The sequence below is a fragment of the Leguminivora glycinivorella genome, chromosome 1, assembly GCF_023078275.1.
Source record: "Leguminivora glycinivorella isolate SPB_JAAS2020 chromosome 1, LegGlyc_1.1, whole genome shotgun sequence".
Taxonomy (NCBI): Eukaryota; Metazoa; Arthropoda; class Insecta; order Lepidoptera; family Tortricidae; genus Leguminivora; species Leguminivora glycinivorella.
This window is the reverse complement of record NC_062971.1, coordinates 20,629,196-20,652,801: the sequence shown is the minus strand read 5'-3', so window position 1 is coordinate 20,652,801 and position 23,606 is coordinate 20,629,196. Positions and strand designations below refer to the sequence as shown.

Sequence of the window (23,606 nt, the reverse complement as noted above, 5' to 3'; positions counted from 1 at the left end):
TAAAGTCAAAAACACAATATGGGTATCGTTTTTATGGTTTATCGGGTCGCTGATCACGATAAATACAACGATTTTAAAATCTAATGAGGTGGAAAAGATATTTTCTCCCCTGTTGTTGTGCAATGGGGTTAAAATATCCAAAATAGCCATAAGTGTAGGTTTAGTTTTTATCTATACTTCTGGTTCAAGATTTCAAATTGACACGGAAGTTCCTTATAGGAAGGATTTTTCAAAGTTCACCTCCTAGCATGATAATTTGACAGGGGCAAGGACAGGGACAGGGACGGGAGCGGGGACGGGGACGGGATAGGGTTAGGGTTAGGGTTAGTGTTAGGGTTAGGGTTAGGGACAGGGACAGGGACAGGGACAGGGACAGGGACAGGGACAGGGACAGGGACAGGGACAGGGACAGGGACAGGGACAGGGACAGGGACAGGGACAGGGACAGGGACAGGGACAGGGACAGGGACAGGGACAGGGACAGGGACAGGGACAGGGACAGGGACAGGGACAGGGACAGGGACAGGGACAGGGACAGGGACAGGGACAGGGACAGGGACAGGGACAGGGACAGGGACAGGGACAGGGACAGGGACAGGGACAGGGACAGGGACAGGGATAGGAATAGGGATAAAAATAGGGGACGGGGACGGGGATAGGGATAGGGGAGGGACGGGGACAGGGACGGGACGGGGATGGGGACGGGGACAAGGATAGAGATGGAGACGGGGATAAGAATAGGGATTGGGGTCGGAAATTATTCCGGTCGGCAATCGCTATCTAGGCAGTGTAAAATGCAGGTGGCTCAGCGGGAAGGGATTAGTAAGTAGGCATCGGCGAGTATCCTGCATCCGTGATAACTATTATATTCAATGTGCTGTAAGAAGATCGTTGTTTGCTTGCCTTTTATATGTTTACATTTGCAATAAGTATAAGCAAAATGGAAAAAATTGTAAGCGATAATGCAAGGAAGTACTTTTTACCCTACCGACCATAGCGTCGAGATACTGGCTATGTGGGTTGTATGAAGTTTCCCCAGTATAAATATTTATATAGGTAAAATACATACATATTCGTACTTTCGTACCTACTACCTACGCTGTGGTCGCTGTGTAACAATTCTACAATCATTGCAAGAATTTCTTTTAAAACAATAGTAATGTAAGGTACAGTCAGCCAAAAAGCAGTGTAAGGTTCTTGGCTGACCGTACAGCAAATAGATCAGTTACAATGGCCCCCCAGTCGAGAATTGCCCCGCTTTACCTTAATCGAAATAATCGCGTACAGATGTACCTACAAAAAAACCTACGGATCCAAATGAAAAAAACGTTTCAATAAGAATACTTTTATTACGCGGGCGAAGCCGCGGGTAAAAGCTAGTTAGTTATATTTTGCTCTAAATAACCGTTGAAACGTAAGCGTTAGTTCAAATACCTAGAACCGTTTCATACAAAACATAAATCTTTATTAATAAATACTTCGATAACTTCCAATACAAAATCCAATTCTCTTTATGAAATCATTCTAAGCCGGTGAGATTTCAATCAAAGCGGTTCTATAAGAAGTAATATTAATGAAATCGCCTGAAAGTAATTTAAAATTTTCATTTCTATGGAACATAGGATGAGACGTTTTATCAGAAGGTTGAAATGATAGAAAGAAGGGATGAAATTTAATGATAAAATATGTCATTGACCCTTCATAAACCATAAATTAATTTCGATCACGAGGAAAATTGCCTAGTTTTGAAAATGTTCGTCGTGAAGTTGCTTCATATCATAACTTTATGCGGACTGAAATGGACATAAAGTTGCCGTAAGCGAATTGGCATAGGTACTAATATCATAATACTTAGTTGATGTGGCATTCTGGGTTTTTTTGCGTGGTAATTGTTTGGCAATATTCGTTGTCAATAAATTGATTTGGTTTGGTTTTGTAAGTAGAGAGTTTGAGCTTCCAAAATTGACTAGTTTGGCAATGTGTACGTATGTATGTATGACACGGCCTCGCTAACTCAACTGAATTCTTGTATGTCAAAATAAAATGTGAACAGAGAGAATCACGATAGACCATTGATGTACTTAAAAGGACGGGACTCAAGCAGGCTATGTATTGCACTATTTTTATTACTTACATTCAATAAAATAATTGACTTACCAGTGAGTACATGAACTCTAGCTGAAGCAGTCAGCGCGTTATCCGGCGCGCACTGATACGCGCCTGCGTCCGACGTCCTGGCTGACTGGACTAGCAGCCTACTGCTGCTGTGTGTCCCCTTTTCGGTTACCAGCGATATGCCGCCTCGAGTGGAGTCGAAGTTTATCGTCTGTCAAAAACATTGCTTGTTATAACTTTGCAATAGACTATTAAATTTTGATATAGTATAACACAAATTGAAATTTATACACCGTGTATTTTGTTTTTCGTTAAATTCGACACGTCGTTATGTTCATTACCAGGAATGACCCTATATACCGCTTTTTGGTAAATTCGAAATAAAAATTGTTTCATCGTTTTCATACATAATAAATTAATTAGTCGGTGTGAGAGACCTGAAGACCCTGAAGAATATCATTTTAGTTAGTGTCAAGTAATTGACGTCACATTTCATAATAAATAAAACTAAGAAGTTATAAAGGTCGTACTACACTAATAAAATTGAGCCATTAAATTTTTTTTTCGAATAACTCGATAACAGTAAGAGTTAATGCTGCTGTCTATTGGGCATCTACTGTATAAGAAAGGAACCTCGACATGATAAGAAGAAGAAGTAAGAGTTAAAAACACTAGTTTCTTAGAGACATTTATTGTAATTTTATTCACCTAAAGAACCTTGCCTTAAAGTTAACGGGATTCAATAAAAACACGATGTATGTTGTGGTTCGTTATACAGATTTCTTTTTCATCTTTTCTCGTTGACATCAATAGGATGGTAAAAATTCGTTCACTGCTTACTTGAAAAATAGCAATTTAGTTTATAGGTTAAAATTTTATCGGTCTTAACAACAGTAAAATATCAAACTACTTAGAATAAGTACTTTTGAAGTATCAACATCCGTAAAACCATTCCGATAAAGAATCCACGATATTCAGCCACAATTCAACTATTCATCGCTTCGTGCAATATCGGTAGATGTGGGTTGTGGATAGGATTGCCGGCGTGGAATATATAATGACGTCCTCACCGCGCGTGATGATGGTCGAATGCGTTTGGTTACTCGGCTTACAACCAAATTGAACCGCTGGGATATCTACGCTTTCTGTATTTTGGTTTTAGTTTGTCGACACATAGTTTATTGTTCAATGGTTCACCAGGGTACGTCAATTGATGTGTTTCCCAGAACTAGTTTGCCAATGAAATGTTTTTGTTGTAAAATAGCATTAGTCAGTCCACATCACCAAATGACACTTTTATTAATTAAAAACCTACTTAATCAAAATGTGATCACATTGAACCATTTTTTTAAACCGCTGTAATTATTGTTCAAAAGCTTTTAAGTATATAAATATGAGTTCAAACAAACAATTATGTAACATTTATAAGGGGAAGATACTCAAGAGCTCAAGAGACATGGTGCAGAAACTGTGTAAAACGTCAGAAAGTCTTCGTCAAACGTCATTCATGCGTCTAGATAAAATGTACGTGCAATTTATTTATAAGCGCATCAGCATTTCTCGGAACGATTGATCCGTTCAGTGCAATTTATTTCACTCCCATGCTGGCTGACAACGTGTATCTGTATCTGCGTTATGGTTTGAAACATTCAGCATATTCAGTCGACCAATTTAATGCCTAGGCCAGTAGTAGTATTACTTAGTAGTTTGTAGACTTTACTGTACAAAAAAACACATGAAACAGGAAAAAAATACCCACAAAATTTGTACAAAGGTGAACTATACCATTCTGAAATTTCTTCCAGTTATCTTTAAGGGAGAATTGGAGACGGTAGACTTTCCTATGCTAAACTTATACCTAACCTTCAAACCATAGTCTTGTCTCGTGAATACGCACTTTCCTACATCCATCAAACGAAATCGAAGCGACAGGAGTCCAAGATGGAGCACGGTCCTTAACCTGTCTTACCTTGCCTCTATGAGTCCAATTAATCGTGTTCGGGGGCTCTGGTGTGTGCTTGACGATACACGTCAGATTTATGGTGGAGCCCGCGTAGATAAATAAATCCGGTCCACCCAGAATCTCCGTTTCTGGTTCTGCAAAAAATACACTTTTTGAAATAATTGACAACACAGAATGACAACAGAACTGGTGATATTTTAGAGTGAATTAGTTACGTCGACGTTGTTTATTAGACTATTCAATTTATTAAGGTACCTAACTGATAATTTACAAATCATCAAAATTATAATTTTGTATAAAATCTTTACTTTCGTAAAATGTCAACTATGTAAAGTACATTAAAGATGGACATCTTTTTATACGACAATGGCAAACATGCATACGTCCAGTCGTCCATCTGAAACGAAAACTGCAATAATCTCGCCTTTGAATGTACTTTTCAATCTACCTATAGACAGATCATATAATTTTATAACCGTATTCACTGTCGAACCGAAAAGATATGTACAAAATCTCCAATCTACGGAAGTAAATATTCACGCCAAGATTAGCTCTTTGACATGAGTATGTGGGCAAACAAGGTACGGCTCGGATGTTGGTGACAGAGTGGAAGCAAACAATATGGCTCTGGGCGAAGCGTCCCATTTAACATTGCCTCCTGTACATTACGAGGCATTAAGGAATTACTTTCCCTTCAATTTTTCACTTCGCTTTCCCTTTTGATGTATGAGCGACTGTGATAATGAAATAATACGCCTATCTCGAATCTTGGTATGTAAGATGACAATAAAAGGCGTTTAGTATAATATATTTAATTATTTTATGCCCCTTCCTACTATTAGCTTTTAAGCAACAATAAAACAATATAATTTATATTTCAACATTATTTAAAATTCTGTAAATATAGTTAGACGTACCTAGTGCAAATAGTTACCATCTTTAATAATAATTCCAAGATTCTACAGGCTAATTTATGTAATGAGACTAATGAGTTTCAATATTTAAGCTTATTTATTTCGTGTATTATTAAATATCTATACCTAATACTTCATTAGCTATGATTGGCTTGGTAGGTGACTAGGATAAGGGCAAGAGAATGATGACCTACTTACTTCATTAGCTGGTAAATAATAGTATAATGAAATACGAGTAAATAGTGTAGGCAGGTATATCTATACTCTTTCAGAGTATAAAGGTTTTCACTAAATATGATTAGCACCGATTGTTCTTTAAGTTACTTCAGTATTTTAAAATAAGTACAAAAAACACGACATATAGCACGTTCCAGCATAGTGTAAAAGTTTAATAACTTTTACTTATTCCTTAATAATAATATAATATATGCATTCGTATTAAACCATAATATATACCATTGTTTATATTTATGCAATATCGTTGTTAAACAAAGCAGCGCTCCATAACTTCATCGGAAACTTAATCCAGGGTAAGCCAAACAGATAAACAAGTGGCAAGCTTCCTGCAGTCGTGGCTTAACTGGACCGTGCCGGTTCAAGCCGGATACGATTCCAATTAGAAGGTTGGCAAGCTTCCTGGAGCGAGTAGTAAGGGTCAGAACAGTGTCGTTTTAATCAATGGGTTAGCACAAAGGCAGATCGCTTCGGGGGGACATTCAAGACATTGTATAGGGTACTTGCAGTGTAATATCATAGTAGGTATTATATCTTTATTAAATTGACCACCTCCGTTGTACAATTAAGGAAATACGGCAGATGCTGTGCAGCAGCATACAATACGCTAGTGATAGGGACAAAATGATATGTACTTGTACCTATAGGTATTAGTTCGTCTAAGAGAGCGAACGCTATTGGAAAAAACTTGGAATGAACAAGCACGAACCTCGAGACTAGACAGATCTAGGGGTTGTAGGGCAACAAGTAATGACTCATTACTCATTACTTATAGATTTATTCTACCGGTGGTCTCCAAGACGAGCAAAATATGTAATTGTAGACTGTATGACTCAAACTGACTAACATTTGGCCACATCTACCCAAACGAACTCTTATTTCTCATAATAGTAGGGAAAGTGTGGATACTTGGATAGCCAGCGGGCGAGATGTATATAAAAATAGCCCTAATAGACTACCGCGTTGCATCAAAGCCAAGGCAGAGCAAGGTAGGCAAGAATATGTTTCTTTCTCGCTCTCACTTATGGAAGACCTTCGTGCAATTCGACATGTTAGTTAGCCTTATAACACCTGCAGGAAACGAACCAGTTCGGGTAAGATCCAAAGCACTCATCCCTAAAAGAAAAGCTTGTATTATTACCAACGATATTAAGGAAGACAGCATGGCCGATAGGTGGCGTGGTGGAGATCTGGCACTCATACTGGCCGGAGTCTCGCCGCTGCGGGGAGCGGATGCGCAGCGCCCACTCCTCGGAGCGCGGCTTGTGCTGCGCCTCGAACCGCTGGTCTGATGTGTACGTGTAGCGACCCACCGTCAGCAGGTGGATGTCACGATGACGCACCCATGATACCTTAACCAAAAAGCGGATCTTAAATTATACACAAAAGAAAATGGTTTTATATTATAATAGCAGGCTGCAGGTTCTACTACAGTAGTAGGGTATATTGGTGACGATCGGTCTGGCTCAGTCGATAGTGACCCTGCCTGCTAAGCTGCGGTCCTGGGTTCAAATCCCGGTAAGGGCATTTATTTGTGTGATGAGCAACAGATATTTGTTCCTATCATGGATGTTTCCTATGTATATAACTTATATAAGTATGTATTTATCTATTTAAGTATGTATATCGTCGCTTAGCACCCATAGTACAAGCTATGCTTAGTTTGGAGCTAAGTTGATCTGTGTAAGGTGTCCCCAATATTTATTTATTATTATTATTTATTATTTTAAAATAAATCCACCTGTGATTCACAAGATTACCGGAATTCCTCATTATAGACATAGTGAAAAGTGCCAGGATGTTATTATTTATGTGCAAGATTGCAACACGAAATAACAATTATCTAAGATGGTATTTTCTTTAAAAATCACTATCCTTAATAATAGCCCGTGGAGCGTCCTATAGACACTGTCTGTCCATAACTTTTTTTGGCGGGTAGCGCCCTATGGACACACCGTGTCTATAAGAGTAGTGTTGCTATTGGTGGACTTCTTTGTCAGATTCGGTTGTGTTGTCAGTCCTGATTGGATTAAAAATCAGCGTTAGACAGTTCTACCAACATAAAAACGCTGATATTCGGCATTTTACTCGAATCCAAGGCACCAAAAATAATAAATTTCCGAAACGTGACCTTGAATGGCGGCATGGCGGCGCGTTGAGCGAGCAAAAACATTGCGTAAATAAATAGTTATTGTGTAGTGCATAGTGCGTCTTGGTGAAAACAAATGGTATCTATCGACGCGGAATTTTATAACAATCAAAATACTTTAATAATAAATATGAAATAGATATGTAAACAAGTTATGTGTAAAAAGGCAAAGTGTTTTAATGAGTGACATAAACAAATGAAAAATAATACAAACAAATGAAATTCGAAAAGAAATGTTTGTTTTAGGATTGATAATCACAGGTTAGTTACATTTTTATAATTGTCATGTATAGCATATTTTATGCAGCTTTCAAACGATGTATGACATATGTTATATAATTATAAAAGATAAGCACAATTTCAAATGAAGTATCTAAATGTTGGTAACAAAAGGTAACCTCTGAATTAAGAAAATAAGATACTAGAGAACCCTAATTTAAAATCTCTCAACAAAATCTTGGTAACAAAATAGGAATTAATAAAAACAAATTTAACTTTTCCCTTAATTCGCTGAGGCATAGCATATTTTACGGCCGATGTTTTGAATTTTGGCAGTTTCAAATGGAGGTCGCTCCACGGGTTTCTTTAAAAATTACTATTCTTAATAATAGAGATGAGGTATGAAAGGAAATGCCTTAATATCATATTTTTTTTTATAGAAAGTGATTAAAAATGACATTAATATTTAATTAAATTTTTAAATTCTTCATGTCGCACTGTTTGTACCTACCGACATGATTAACTATATTGAAGTTAATGAAATCGAATCTTTGAGTATATTGGATTGAAATGTTCCGGCATAACTTTGGTGCTTAGGAACCGCCGGAACCGGAGATTGAACTGTTTCGCTTCAAACGTTTTCACACTTGGATTTGAAGCAAAAAGTTTGAGCAATTAAAACTTCCGAGCGCCCGGTATTTTTGTCACAGAAAAATGGAAGTTGTGATATATTTGACGGGTAGGCTATTTTTCAGATGTCCTTTTAGCCGTTTGGTAAAACAAACGTTCGAAAAAGACCATTTGTTAAATGAATTTTAAGGAAACTTTGCTTTTCCTCGTCAATGAGTCAATCAAACTAAGTTATAAATATAGATAAACGAGCTCAACCTAGGTCTGTAAGTAATATATTAATCTCAAAATTAATTTAAATGTATTCATAATTGTAACAAAATCTAAAGGGGTAAAACAAATCAACCCCACAAAACATAATGCCAACCTCCTGAGTCCTGGAAGCATTTCTTTTATTTTTAAAATTGTTACCTACCTTTTGTTAATCAATAAAAAGTTCAGAATAAATTTTGTAAATGTACACAAGAATTGAGGAGGTCTTATCATAATAACATGTAGTTGAATTTCGCCGTATTGTGTTGTAGTACATACATACATACAATCACGCCTTTTTCCCATATAGGGGTAGGCAGAGCACATGAAACTGCTAAAGTTACAGTGCCACTCTTGGCAAATAAGGGGTTGAAAGAAAACGAAACTGTGACATTGCAGTGACAGGTTGCCAGCCTCTCGCCTACGCCACAATTTACCCCATATCCCACAGTCGCCTTCTACGACACCCACGGGAAGAAAGGGGGTGGTGAAATTCTTAACCCGTCACCACACGGGAATTAACCCGTCACCCTACCGTTGTAGTATATAGTGTAAATACATAAGTATTTATATGTAATTAACTGCACTGACTTAATTCCCGATGATCCGAACGACAAGCGGTTAATTAAGTCTCTAAGTAAGCCGTCAGACTTAACCTGTGTAACAGAAATCTTCTTTAATGACTTTTGAACTTTAGGGGAGACTAAAGTGTCTTGAAACAGAGGTGAGTTGAAACAACGCTAATTTGGAGATATATCTGTCAAGGTATAAAAAACGTAATACTGTGTAGTCGTATCACATCGTCCGCTGATCCTTCAATACGCGCCTCTAAACAATTTGAAATACCGCACAATTTATGTTGGTCGACCCGAGTCCTTTAACTACCTTCTAAAGAGATGTATGGGGCGGCTCATCTCGCTTTGTGGTAGGGCGAAGTACAGCAGATGTCATTCTAAGTCTAGAACAGGGTCTAACTGGGTATCACCTTGCAGCCAAACAATCACTAAACCCTACGTATAGTGTTATGTTCCTGCCGGTGAGTAAAGTTGCCAGAGCGGAGTTTACTAAGAGCTTGTTTGCGACCAACGTTAATACTTCGCTACCAGTATAGACAAAACTCACTTTGTTTCAATTCACCCAAGTCCCGACACGGTGAACAGGTTACCACATAAAAATATGAGGTACGCGGTGTAATAATTACCGTTCGATTTTGCAGATTCTTCACTTTACAAAGAAGTGTGACTGGATGTCCCACAAGGCCGGTGACGTTGTCCGGTGTACTTGGATCGAAGTATGGAGCGCCAGGGGCCTGCGGCCAGTCTTCCAGGAACTCTGTTCGGAACCTTCTGGAAGATTCCGACACTGTGCTCTGGTCGCGAGGTTTATTGTTGCTGCTGTCTTGACGGCAAACTGAAAACAATTATCTAGTTAACGTATATAATAACGTGAGTACAACCGTATTTCAATTAATCATTTGAATATGTCTCACGGAAGTTTAACGTGTATAATTATCTAGTTATTAATGTTATTATGGATACGAATATGGTCAGAACTTCATTAGCATATTAGCTTAGCAGCTGTCCTTTTTGCGAAAACATGTATTTATTGTAAAATAGAGTGACTTTGATAGTGATACGCAAGAGTACCTTACTAGGTATGTTAAACTTTAAAACTTAACTAAAATTGGACGCTGGACACTCCAAAACAAATATGACCTACCTACAATAAGAGTTTATTCAGAGCATTCGTCATCAAGTTATTCAATTGTAAACTTTTTTCTTAAAGCTACATCGATTTTTGATTTTAGAAAGATTAAGCACCTAAAGAAATACATCGTACCTCTTTTCTATAATTTATATCGACAAATTTTTAACCCCCGACGCAAAAACGAAGGGGTGTTATAAGTTTGACGTGTCTGTCCGTCTATCCGTCTGTCCGTCTGTCTGTCTGTCTGTCTGTCTGTCTGTCTGTCTGTCTGTCTGTCTGTCTGTCTGTCTGTCTGTCTGTCTGTCTGTCTGTCTGTCTGTCTGTCTGTCTGTCTGTCTGTCTGTCTGTCTGTTTGTCTGTCTGTGTGTGTGTCTGTCTGTGGCATCGTAGTTCCCGAACGGATGAACCGATTTTGATTTTTTTTTGTCTGAAAGCTGAGTTAGTCGGGAGTGTTCTTAGCCATGTTTCATGAAAATCGGTCCACTATGTCGCGGTCGGGGGTTTTTTCAAAATTTTAAATTTTGTGGTTTTAGGTTATTATAGTAATCTTTATATATCTTGACAAATACTTACAATATATTTATTTTATAACAATACATAATAAAACAATAAAAATAGGTACTTAAATAAAATTAAAAACTAAAACTAAAATCTTAACTTATAAATCGACTAATTTAGGTATTAGCCAGTTCTATTGTGCCCAGTTACCTACGTAATAACAAAATCTACAATTTCGGGATCGCTCCTTCAAATTGTATCTGGAATCCCATTTTTAATTGTAATAAAATTACCATTTCAAATCAAGGAATTTACATGACAACTTGATCAAAACTGGCGAGGCATTTACAAAACTTTGCAACAAAATTTACTTGCGTACAACTCTCTTTGTTCTTTAGGTAAACGTAATCGTAAATCTCGGGTGATTGTAAATATTCCGCGTGTGCTATAAACAGAACAATAACTTTATTAATCAAGACTCGAAGTCAAGAGTACCCGTACCAACATTAACGCTCCGAACCATATTATGCTACTGGAGGTGTGGCATCAGGGTCAATCGCAGAAAATTTGAAACTTTTGGATCGTCGTAACGAAACTGATGAATTATTGATCAATACAGAAGAACGATGGAAAATAATTTTTAAGAAAAAAACCGTCGCTTTTGGGGTTCTGGTGAAAGGTACTTGCGAATGTTTTGTGAATTGAATACGCGAATGTTGCGAACATTTAATGTAAATCTTTGATTATTTGATGGATATACGTACCTATACCTATACCGTTAAGGTTAGAAGAGTTTCCTCAATCCTCATGAATCCGATATCGATAATTTGATTTAAAAACTCAAAATACTTAACAATTATAACGAAGAAAATAAATCTCCTAACATGAGCTATGCGTCGTTGAGGAGTTCCAATCTGATCATCATCAGCAGTTCCACTGCACCAAATGTTCAAAATCCGTCCAGTAACGACGGAGATATCGAATAACAAAGATAAAATAATACAAACGAATTGAGAACCCCCTTACTTGAAATATGAGCGGCGGTTAAAAATAACTACGATAAGCTACGTGGTGTTTTGGAATGTAAACTCTTGGCTACGGACCTTGTTAAACAAGAAAGATAAACTCATCATGCTCTTGTTATCGTTGAAAGTATTTTTATGTTAAATTCTCGTCAATAACATGTTTTAAGATGTCTCCTTCTGCTTCTCAGCGACAATGATATGTTATGAGTCGATTTGAAGTGTCGATTTTAAGAGAAATTATAAAAGAAAAAAAAATTTTGGTCGAGACCCACACTGATTTAGTCACTTGCTCGACGTGTTTCACCAAGCCTAAGTCTCCATTTTCAAGTTAACACTTTCGAAACCGGGCTCTACAGGCACAAGTACGACATTTTCGCTATACCGTAAACCCATGTAATGCTATGCTTTTTGAGCGGTGTACCCGACAGTTAGGTTCTTGGTAGCGAAAGTGTTAATAAGTATGAGAGATTAGCGGTCACGACAGGCACAAGTAAAACAGACTTTTAACCGTAAAACTTTTTTATGCTAAGTTTTTGATTTTAATTTTTTTACGTTAGGTTGGTCATTTTGTTTAAAAAATAATAAGGAATTGGCCTACGCTGGCCCGCTTCTTAAGCATTCCCAGTTTCATACCAAATAAAATTGTGTCCACATTCGTTAGTATCATAAACACAACTGCAAGTTTATAGATATATCAAACATAAGAATAATAAATAATATTGATAACGATGGGTCAAGTAAGTAAATAGGTATTACAAAGCTGATGAAGACTTAAGTTGTAGGTAAGTAAAAGCCCCATAGCTTTGAAGACTTAAGTTGTATCAAAAGCCCCATTTTTGCATTTCAATACAATTGAAAACTAGTTTTAAATAAAATCGACTTCCCAAGAAATTTATTCAAATTGCATTCAACTTGGTAAGTACTTTGCACCTACAGATTGTTCAAGCAAAGTTTTAGTACACATTGTTCACAATATTACACAATAGTTCAAGAATTCATCGGCATTGTTGTAAAACTTGCTTATTGAGACTTTATCACCTTACAGCCCTGAAGTTCATGCTTGCTTGTAAATAATTTTGTACTCTTTTCCGTTACCATACCGAACCGGTTTTTAGGGAACCGAACCGGTACTTAGTTAAACTTATACAATAAATTAAAAAAAAAAAACGAAATTCTGTTAATATTTCAAAACAATTAAAATTATTACTGTTCGATCGATGTCAGAGTGGTATTCGAACAAACGGGGTTCTATGATTCAATTATTTCTCAACAAATAAACGAAAAAAAGACTACGTAAGCATTGTTATGTACTCGTAATAACTCATCTATCGTATTATTTTATAACCCCTCGTTATAGTACGCCACTAGTTCCAGTGAAATATCCATCAATTAAATTTGTCTACAATCGTCCTGCGCGTCAGCACAGAGTGGGAAATTAATGATGGAGAGCGATCAGATTAAAAATTAATCGCGTTATCTGCCTAAAGAGCAGCTCGAAGAAATGGAGCGGAAAATGAAACGCTCCCAGTAGAGACGTAAATCTTGATTGTCAGCCAAAGCTTGATTAAGTGTTAAAATTTAAATTATGATCCTCGCTTTGTCCTGTGGACGGACCGCTTTACAACACCGTTTTATGTCAACCTACGCGTTTTGCAAAATTTTATGCCCGACGTAATAAACCTCATGCTCCGTAGGACCATAATTCTGTTTATGTCTGACTGATCTTAATCTCTTTATTATGGATTATTTTAGCTTTGCCCACTTTTAATCATTGGGCTGGAGATCATTTGATATTTACATTTTTATTATGTATTTTGCCTAATGTAATGTCAAAACACGTCCTTACTCAATAAATGCTTCAAAATAATATGTATGCATAAAATTTTAAATATACATTGTGTTCATGGAATTCTATTGCAAAATTCACTTAAACGACAAAAATGTTATTGAATTCCATCCACCAATTTGAATTCCATCAATTGTATTCCATTTACACCACCCTTTTACATACCGGCAACAATTCAGGTCAAGTGCGTGCAATCAAGCGCCGTAAAGCTCACAATAGGTTGGCGCTTGCAAACACTCAACAACCTGTCAAGACACTCACCTATAATGTACGAGAGAAAATGGACTGTAAAGAGGTAGACAGCCGTGCTACGCGCCATCGTCGGTGTCTCGGAGCAAGGTCATTGATCCTGAAACAAACGTTCTTTTAACAACCCTTTTAAACGTAGCGCAAAAATGAATGGGGAGTAATTTCCACAAGTCAACAAGGCGGTCGAGATTTTTACTGCCATCCTTGCCTCAGCCGGTGATGAGGAGGCGGAGTATTACACAGACGCAAAAAAGTTCATGCTTTTAACAAGGGTTAAGGTTACATGAACATTTTAAGCTCATTGGTTTGAGATTTTATAAAGTCCTTACCCTTATAAAGTAATGCTTGAATTTTAGATCCGTGTACACATATCATGTTACCTACTGAATAAATTGACATAAATAATATCCATTATTTTCCCACAATCCGACAGGAAATGTGCTATAAAAGATCCGGTGAATATTTCACTTTGGGGAAATATAAAAAATGTTGTGGAATATGACAATTCACAAGTAGATATATAAGAGACAAGACAAAAGTGATTGTGGTTCCTAGTTAGGTTCTTATAACCACAAAAAATTTAGAGCAATTGAGTGGATAACGATAATAAGTCCGTAATAGCAAATAATAGACCTTATTTACGTGCAAATAATAGACATAATTTATGAAATATGGATAGACAGATAACGTATTTAAGCTTAACAATAGCTAAAAAATTGGTAGATATTATAAGAAACCCTAAAAATAAAACCAATATTGGTCGTAGCTATTGGCACTCAATCTAACTACGACAGGTACTTTTTTATGTACAAACTTGTATTACAATGGCATCCAATGTGTTATCGACAAAGTTATTTATTTCGCCGCAGCCTCTCATTCCTGTTAAACTTTTAAGACTCCTGAGCAAACTTGGAAGTTCTAAAGTTTCTTCACTTGTTTCGCTTCACCGCTCGGACTAGTGAGTTTTCTTTCTTGATCAAACTTAAGCATGTGTTTGAGGCAGATGTTAAGATTCTTTTGCAGTAAAAAATAAAATAACGTGACTAGAGATAGGACTTTAATCTTAACATTAAAGTCAGTGTCAAGTATATTGATTTAAACCAACACGATCTTCACTCATATTATTAAATTAAAACGGGACTTAATTGCGTAAAACTTACGTTTATATTTAACCCGACGTTTCGGACATGACATTACGTCCGTGGTCACGGGTAGACTGGCTGGGAGTGTTCACCCAAATAATCATCGTAAGGACCAAGGTCCTACATGTATATAGCCTACATTAACTGTGTATTTGTAATTCCTATTACAACGGCATAAAGTCTAGTGTTCCTGTTTGTACTTACTCAATGTGATTAAATTTAAATCATATTAAATTGGCTCAGAGATGCATTTTTTTTCTTTCCTTCAATTTTCCAACAAATGCCTGAACTATAAGTTTAAATTTCAGTGAAAAATATTCTTTATTTAGTTTATATAGCTGCCCAGCTTCAGGGTTAATAACAGTAAAACATAAAAATGAATAGACGAAAACTGCAGTTCATTCAGTAAATTAATGCGGGATTGTGAATGTTTTTTTTTTTATTTTCATCGAAAGATGTGATAAGTCACTGACGCCGGTATAGGTCCATGCAGACTCACCACCTCCGCCGTCCGCGCCCGCTCCAAATAAAAAACATGGAAAGCAAAACAGTTTGTCACTTTTTTCACATCCACATAACCACGGTGTTTTTTCATACTGTTCCGTTTTAAAAACACGTGTAAAATTTTGGTTTTTGAAAAATATATTTGCGTAAGTTTAAGGTCGGGCCGCGGTGGTCCTTTAGCTTTTAATTCTAATCGCGTTGCAAAAGTTTTTTCACGCTATTTTATAAATGTCACATTGTATCCATCCATTCTCACACACTTGCAATAAAAACAATTTAAACGGTTTCAAAATAAGGCAAAATTGTATTCCCGCGCGTGCCTTAAAATAAAACTTGTTTATCTATTGTTTACTACGTTTACTAACAATTAACAAAATAGCGCGCGAAATACGCGGCTCGCGGATGACCGTAGTCCTGCGGCGCTGGCTATATTTTGGGCCCTAAGTTAAAAAAATATTAAAGTCGATTTTGTTTTCGTTTATAAATACATTGATAACATATAAATTTAACATTTCGTTTTGGGTCACATTCCTAGGGTGCTTTTTTAGTAATTTGGTAATTTGTGGTTATAATTTTTAATTTGACCTAATGTGGTAAAAAAAATATTCGAGAGAAAAAATGTAACTGTATTGCATTTAGAATGATATTTTTAGCGTGTATACGTAGTTTGGGTCAATTTACTCGAGTGCTATATGACAATTTGTCATACCTAGCGAAACAGACACAAAAAAATATTCATGTTAAAAAAAATAAGAAACGTCGCATTGCCTCCTTTAAATATATCAATAAACTGAAATTGTGTTTTCCTACTCCAGTGCTTGATAAAATTTGCGATAATTTAGCAAAAATAGGTTTTTACCATTCCAAAAAAATATTAAAGTTACTAGAGTTCTTATCTTATTAACTAAAAAGACAAGATAAATAAGATACGTGAATTTGGGTAAGTTTAATAGAATGCTTCGAAAAATAATACGGTATTAATATTTGCGTTCGATCAAGTCAAGCGAGCGCAGTGACGCGGGTAGTGTAGGTATTATGATACCGACCGCGCGGCCGTGGCGCGGCAGCGGGGAAGGGCAATGACCTCTCTCGACATTCGACAAACCGCACGTTGTGTACAAAACGCTATTTAATGCTAAGCCTGAAAGGGTTGTATTTGATAAGACTACTAGAGTAACAATTTTAACTTAATATACCTATTTTCCACATGCGTCAGTAAATAATTTAATTTATAAATAATAAATTTAGTATACATCGTGGAATCTACTACTACTACTGCCAAATAAAATAATGCGATTTATCATCTAAGTACTTTAGACTTATATTTAAGCGTGTCACTCACTATGCAGGTAGCTGAGCGCTTATCTTTCAATATGAATCCACATACATAAAATATATATAATTCAATGAGCTAACACACGCGCCGCCGATTATTCATATTTTATTTTGAAGTACATGTGGGGATCGACGTTGGTACGAGATCATATTATATCGTAAAATGGTGAGGAATTTATATGTAGAAAATACAGGATTATAAAGCAAAATACAGGATGTACTTTTTATAACCGGCAATATTTAACGTGGTGAAGTCATATAACTGATATCGAATACAAAACACTAAACGCCCAATGGACTTGCCTCGCGTGACGTCACGTAGTGTTTTTAGGGTTCCGTAGTCAACTAGGAACCCTTATAGTTTCGCCATGTCTGTCTGTCCGTCCGTCCGTCCGTCCGTCCGTCCGTCCGTCCGCGGATAATCTCAGTAACCGTAAGCACTAGAAAGCTGAAATTTGGTACCAATATGTATATCAATCACGCCAACAAAGTGCAAAAATAAAAAATGGAAAAAAATGTTTTGTTAGGGTACCCCCTACATGTAAAGTGGGGGCTGATATTTTTTTTCATTCCAACCCCAACGTGTGATATATTGTTGGATAGGTATTTAAAAATGAATAAGGGTTTACTAAGATCGTTTTTTGATAATATTAATATTTTCGGAAATAATCGCTCCTAAAGGAAAAAAAGTGCGTCCCCCCCCCCTCTAACTTTTGAACCATATGTTTAAAAAATATGAAAAAAAAATTTTATAAAGACTTTCTAGGAAAATTGTTTTGAACTTGATAGGTTCAGTAGTTTTTGAGAAAAATACGAAAAACTACGGAACCCTACACTGAGCGTGGCCCGACACGCTCTTGGCCGGTTTTTTAGATAAAAATTAAACGAAATCTCTCCTCAAATTACTATTAAGCCAATCTTATCCTATCCTACCTGTCGTTTAAACAAAGATGAAATAAAATAACTTAATTCTTTGCATGTTAATTTGGTTAAATATAACTTATATATTTTCTTTAAGAATATCATATACTTTTAAATGAGCAATTCTTGTATATTCATTTATTTATCAATTCTATATTCTATTCTATTTTTCTATATAATATAAAGCTGCAACCCGACTGACATTTTTCCAAAAATAGCCAGGAGATTTTGCAGGTGGCAGTATTTGGTGTGGCTGTGGTAGTATAGAGGTTGATCTTGCGACCCCGGAAAAATCCGACCGTCGGTCTACCGGTTCCGGGTAAAAAAATGTTGAACGGTCTGGCCAAACGGCAGGAGATAGCCGGGGGGTGCTCGACCAAAATGTCATAGAGGACCCTGGGCAGTTTTTGACGCCGCCATTTTTTTTTTCAAAATGGCCGACTTTTTTTTGAAGATTTTTCAAGTTTGTCGTAGAGTGCTCAAATTTTTGTTGTAGAATCGCCAAGAGGCCTTGATTGGATGGAATGAAATAAAAGAAATTGAAAAATACTACAAATGTGAGAAAACTGGCCACTTTTGTTTTGTATGGCAACTTTTAAACGGTAAGAGATAGCCGGGGCTGCTCGACCAAATGTCATACAGGGTTTTAAGTAGAAAAAAGTTTCATTAAAAAAATCAATATGGCTGACTTTTTTTTTGAAAAATTTCAAAATAGTCCTAGCGCGCTGAGATTTGTCACACGGGTGGACGGCCACCCGAAGATTAGATTCGCTGAAATTTGTTATGTAGGGGTTCTCGGGGTTGGAAAATCGATCTAGCGTAGCCTTAGGTCCCGGAAAACGGCGAATTATGGAGTTTTAATGAGTTTTTCTTTCGCGTTAGTAAACGTTAAATATGGTCGTTAATTTCGCCCCGCGCACATCGGCTGCGCTTAGCTCAGTCGTACGAGGTCGGTCTAATGTTCGCAGACAGATTGCAGGTGTCAGGGTTTCGAATCCCGGCCAGAAATTAAGTTTTAATTTTTTGTTTTGTTTTTTTTTGTTCTTGTATTTATAAGTTTTTTTTTCTAAAGACGTGATATAATAAAATAGAACCGAGCGAAGCTCGGTCGTCCAGATGTTTTAGGATATTATTTATTGATTGGCTGCAAGAAATGCCTAGGAGTATCGGCCGAACGGTAATTAACAAAAATTACACAGTCAAAAGGTTAATTGTCATTAACCATTAAAAATTAATGAACGCCAATTGTCATTAAAGTTAATGTATTTCGAAAAATAACAAACAAATTATCATCGTAATTAAAGAAATCGTCACGGTGAGTTCGTGGGTGAGCAGTATCCAAGATAGAGCTGACACTGAGCTGACACTGGCTCGGCTGTACCTAGTAGAACTCAGGTTTGGTACAATATAGAGATTATATAAAGACACGCTGTTTTGGTACGACTCATCATGATAAGCGCTTGGGAAAGTAGTACCTAAGCTTTAGCTCATGCTGAACCCTGAGTCCTGTTAGCGTAGCCAGCGTTTTTGGGTATCTCTTTATGATATCACTGCATGATTTGTTTTGTTGATTTTTACGCTGGGTGACGTTTGCTCTTAACGCGGTTGTACAAAATGGCCGAGGCGATGCCAGTCACGGACGTCTGAAAACTGTCACGACTTCGAAACTAGTCTCCAAAGTACTATATAAAAAGTTTTCACAAAACAACAGTTAAAGCTTTTGAAATGGTTGATACTGTAGGTATTTCGAAAATAATAGATACATCATTTCCTTATTGAGGAATTATACTATGAAATAATAAAATCATCCCCTATCAAAAATAAACACGCCAGTGTTAAAGCCTGTTAAAGGTATGGCAAAAACCATCGTTTTGAACTATGATTTTAATATATATCCATAATTTTAAACAGGCCTATCACAGCTCTCGTTAAATATTACTTAGATACGAAAGACTAATACGATTGGTCGGCCGAAGGCAAGACAACTCATTGTGATTCGCTGAGACGCTGCTGCAAAAGAATACAAATAGATAAACCTTTTCATTAAACTTAACTATCTTATAATTTAATCTGGGGGCACGGCAGTACCCCCGCCAAGTCGAGCACGAAGCCAACACTGCCGTACCATCCTTTACTGGAACCATTTCGCCGCATTTTCAGGCCCCTATTTGAGAACCTCTGGATAAGACCGGAACGCAGAAATTTTCGTCGTCTAGTAAGCTATAATAACATACTTAAAACTCAAAATTGCAAGTCTGTACGTCGCAACACGGGTGGATAGCCGCCCCAAGATTAGTATACAAAAAGAAAATTTCTAAAAATTCAAAATGGCTGCCTTTGAACGCCAATTGAAATTTGTATGGAGGTTTTTTTTAATCGCCATAGCTCCGTAACGGTAGGAAAAAGGTTAAAGTGCTTGAACTAATGTTGTACAGTTATCTTAGGTCCATCGAATGGAATTTACAAAATTTCAAAATGGCCGACTTTGAATTATTTTTTTTTATCTTCGGTCCGAGCGCGGTAAAATTTGGCACGTGGTAAAAACGGGGGCCAAAAATAGGAATGAGAATTTTTTTTTGGAAAAGTCAAAAACGGCGGCGAGAGGGGACAAAGTCAAATTTCCCAAAATCAAAGTCGGTCATTTTGAAATTGTGTAGTTCAAGCTTTTTTGACCTTTTTCCTACCGTTACGGAGATATGGTTATTAAAAAAATCTTCCATACAAATTTCAATTTGCCCACAAAGGCCGCCATTTGAAATTTTTCAATAATATTCTTTTTGAATACTAATCCATCGGCCGTCCACTCGTGTGCCAAATCTCAGCGCGCTAGGACCATTTTGAAATTTAAAAAAAAGTCGGCCATTTTGAATTTTTTTTAATACAACTTTTTTCTACTCCGAGATCTGTATGACATTTGGTCGAGCACCCCCGGCTATCTCTTACGATTTAAAAGTTGCCATACAAAACAAAAGTAGCCAGTTTTCTCACATTTGTCGCATTTTTCAATTTTTTTTTATTTCATTCTAATCAAGGCTGCTTGGAGATTCTACGACCAAAATTAGAGTGCTCTACGACAAACTTGAAAAATCGTCTAAAAAAGACGGTCATTTTGAAAAAAAAAATGGCAGCGTCAAAAACAACCCAGGGTCCTCTATGACATTTGGTCGAACACCCCTTGGCTATTTCCCGCCGTTTGGTCAGGCCGTCCAACATTTTTTTACCTGGAACAGGTAGACCGACGGTCGGATTTTTACAGGGTTGCAGGACAAACCTCTATACGGCCACACCAAACACTGCCACCGGCGGAACCTCCTTCTGGCTGTTTTTTGAAAAATGTCAGTCGTGTTGCAGCTTTATATTACACTAGCTTTTGCACGCGGCGTCGCTCGCGTTAGAAAGAGACAAAAAGTAGCCTATGTCACTCTCCATCCTTTCAACTATCTCCACTTTAAAAATCACGTCAATTCGTCGCTCCGTTTTTCCGTGAAAGACGGAGAAACAAACAGACATACTTTCGCATTTATAATATTAGTATGGATAGATAAATGTAAGTAAAAAAAATACATACGTATTTTGATTACCATTTTTCTAAGGTAGGGTTAAATTCGAAACCAATTGAGGTAATGTCGAAAATCTGTAAAAAGGATACTAATGCCATATAATGAGAATAATTACAATAATGGCTACCGCAGTCTCACCACCTGTGTTTGCACACACGCGCGCGCACAGAGACACACGCGGCGGGGGACTTTGTTTTATAAGGTGTACAGATATATTATGCCGCCGTGCGCTTCGTGTCCATTATAAATGAAAATTAAGGAAAATATAGGAAATAATATTCAAGTTACAATTTATTGTTTTTGGATTTTGTATCCATTTGCATCCATAAATATTTCCCGTCATAAAAATTACACCCTGTATTGTGGAACTAAAAACTGAAATCAATAGTTACAATAATATAATCACGGTGTATGAATAGGAGCGCCGGATCGAATTAGGTACTTCAATATCGGGACAAAAGGTTCTGGAGTTTCGAGGATTTCGTAGGGAAATGTAAAATAATAGTGCATTAGGGTAATTCCGAAAGTCATCTAATTACGAAAGTCACATAAAAATCACCATTATTTCCATCATACCAAGATTCCCTCTTCGGAATTACCAGAGCATTTTTGTCATTCGGAATTACCCTAATGCACCATAATAAAAATTTACGATAACAGCTAGTTTACTTCGTTTATTTTAGATAGTAGACCTTTACGTGTTTTCGACATTTATAATTGGTCTGTTTTCGTTACTAATGTAATAAAGTTCTTAAGGTTACCTACTATGTATAAGTTTTAATTGGGAAGACTTACAAAAAAATCGGGAGAATCCCGCCAAAGCCCGACCCTCTGGCAATCTTAAATTATGTATGACTGCGCACGAGAAGTAGGTACCTACGCCTCGTGTCACAGCGCGGCGTCGCGCCAGCGGCATGCGCCAACCTGATTGGCTATCGGTTGCGCGCCACACAGCGCAAAAATTTAAAATACTACTCTATTGCGTTGCGTTTTATTCTGCCAAATATTGAAAACCCATGGATGAAAGTGACCCAAATTAAAAATGATGACTTGATATCATTTTATAATAATATAGACGTCAACTTATTAACATGAAATTTTTTTCAGGCTTTGACAGGGTTTTTATTAAAAAAATTTTTTTTTTATATATAAGCAATGGATAAAATGTGACACACTTTAAGAAAATATATATATAATAATGTCCTGAATGGTATAAGACTTCACTTACCAACTCTAATATTTTGTTAGGTGTTTTAGGGCCAATATTAGACATTTTTAAAATATCATTAAACCCATGGATGAAAATGACCCAAAATGCATATGTACAACGGCAACCACGTTGTTTTTATATAGATACAAATAATTTCTTCTCGAATATTTCTTTGACTGAACACTGCTTAAAAATAGAAACACCTAAATTTCGAGCTAAGCAGGTACCTAGGACGACCCAAAATATTATTTTTATATTTGATCAATAGTCTAAAAACTATATGCAAAAAAGAAGCAACGTGAATATTATCGAAACCTCAAAAGCTATCGCTACCCGACTACCGCGACGCATTTCGCGCCTGCGCGATGCAACCGAGACGGTAATCAAGGGCAAACCCACAGACCTATATCGAGATAGAAAGAAAAAGCTTGGCGGTTGACAGGGAGACCGATCGTGTAACATTTCGCATTTATTGGTGTTCTTATTATGATTGGATTATCCTATTTAATTATTAATGTAGTTTAGAATATTTATAATATAAGTTAGTTTAAGATTTTTGCATGAATGTATTTGTAATTTAATTTGTGTTGCATACTTTTTAATCTGTTGAATAAATAGATAAATACTTGATACCACAATTGTGAATTGACTCGACAGTTTGAATTCATGGCTTATTTTTACATCGCTCGTACTCTAAGAACAAATCAATTTATTTTCATTACAATCATTACATACACATTATTGTAGCATTTATTTCATATTTATAGCTCGTTTGTTTTGAACGCACGCCAAATCGAGCTCGTCAAATTAAAACCGCAATGGAAAACTAATTTTGACATCCAATCGTCGAGCAGACTGCCGTTCGCGGTACTAAATATGATACTTTTTCTTTCTATCTTGATATAGCTCTGTGGTCAAACGTCCCTAGGAGCGGCGCTCCAGATTTACCTAATATTTCATACATAATCTTCTGTCTCACGCGCGGAGCTATGACTAAACTTCTCTTTCGCTCTTACTGAATTTCGTATTAGAGAATGTACTGAATATTTCTCCATAGGAGCGCAATTCAAAGCGCTCCGTTGAGCGCGGTGCGTATGAAATTGTATAGGAAGGGAATTGGCGGATTAATATAG

The 23,606-nt window shown here is 36.8% G+C and overlaps 1 protein-coding gene across 1 annotated transcript in view; it reads right to left on the bottom strand.

Annotated features, from left to right (window-relative positions):
* LOC125227814 (fibroblast growth factor receptor 4-like) overlaps window positions 1–23,606 on the bottom strand; it is a 52,777-nt gene that overhangs the window by 5,322 nt on the left and 23,849 nt on the right. Inside the window, exons 2-6 of the mRNA XM_048132203.1 lie at window positions 13,814–13,901; window positions 9,678–9,886; window positions 6,368–6,578; window positions 4,085–4,212; window positions 2,135–2,326 (exon numbers count right to left, since the gene is read on the bottom strand). Coding sequence (XP_047988160.1) covers window positions 2,135–2,326; window positions 4,085–4,212; window positions 6,368–6,578; window positions 9,678–9,886; window positions 13,814–13,871 — 798 coding nt within the window. The 5' untranslated portion in view covers window positions 13,872–13,901. The remainder of the gene's footprint in view (window positions 1–2,134; window positions 2,327–4,084; window positions 4,213–6,367; window positions 6,579–9,677; window positions 9,887–13,813; window positions 13,902–23,606) is intronic.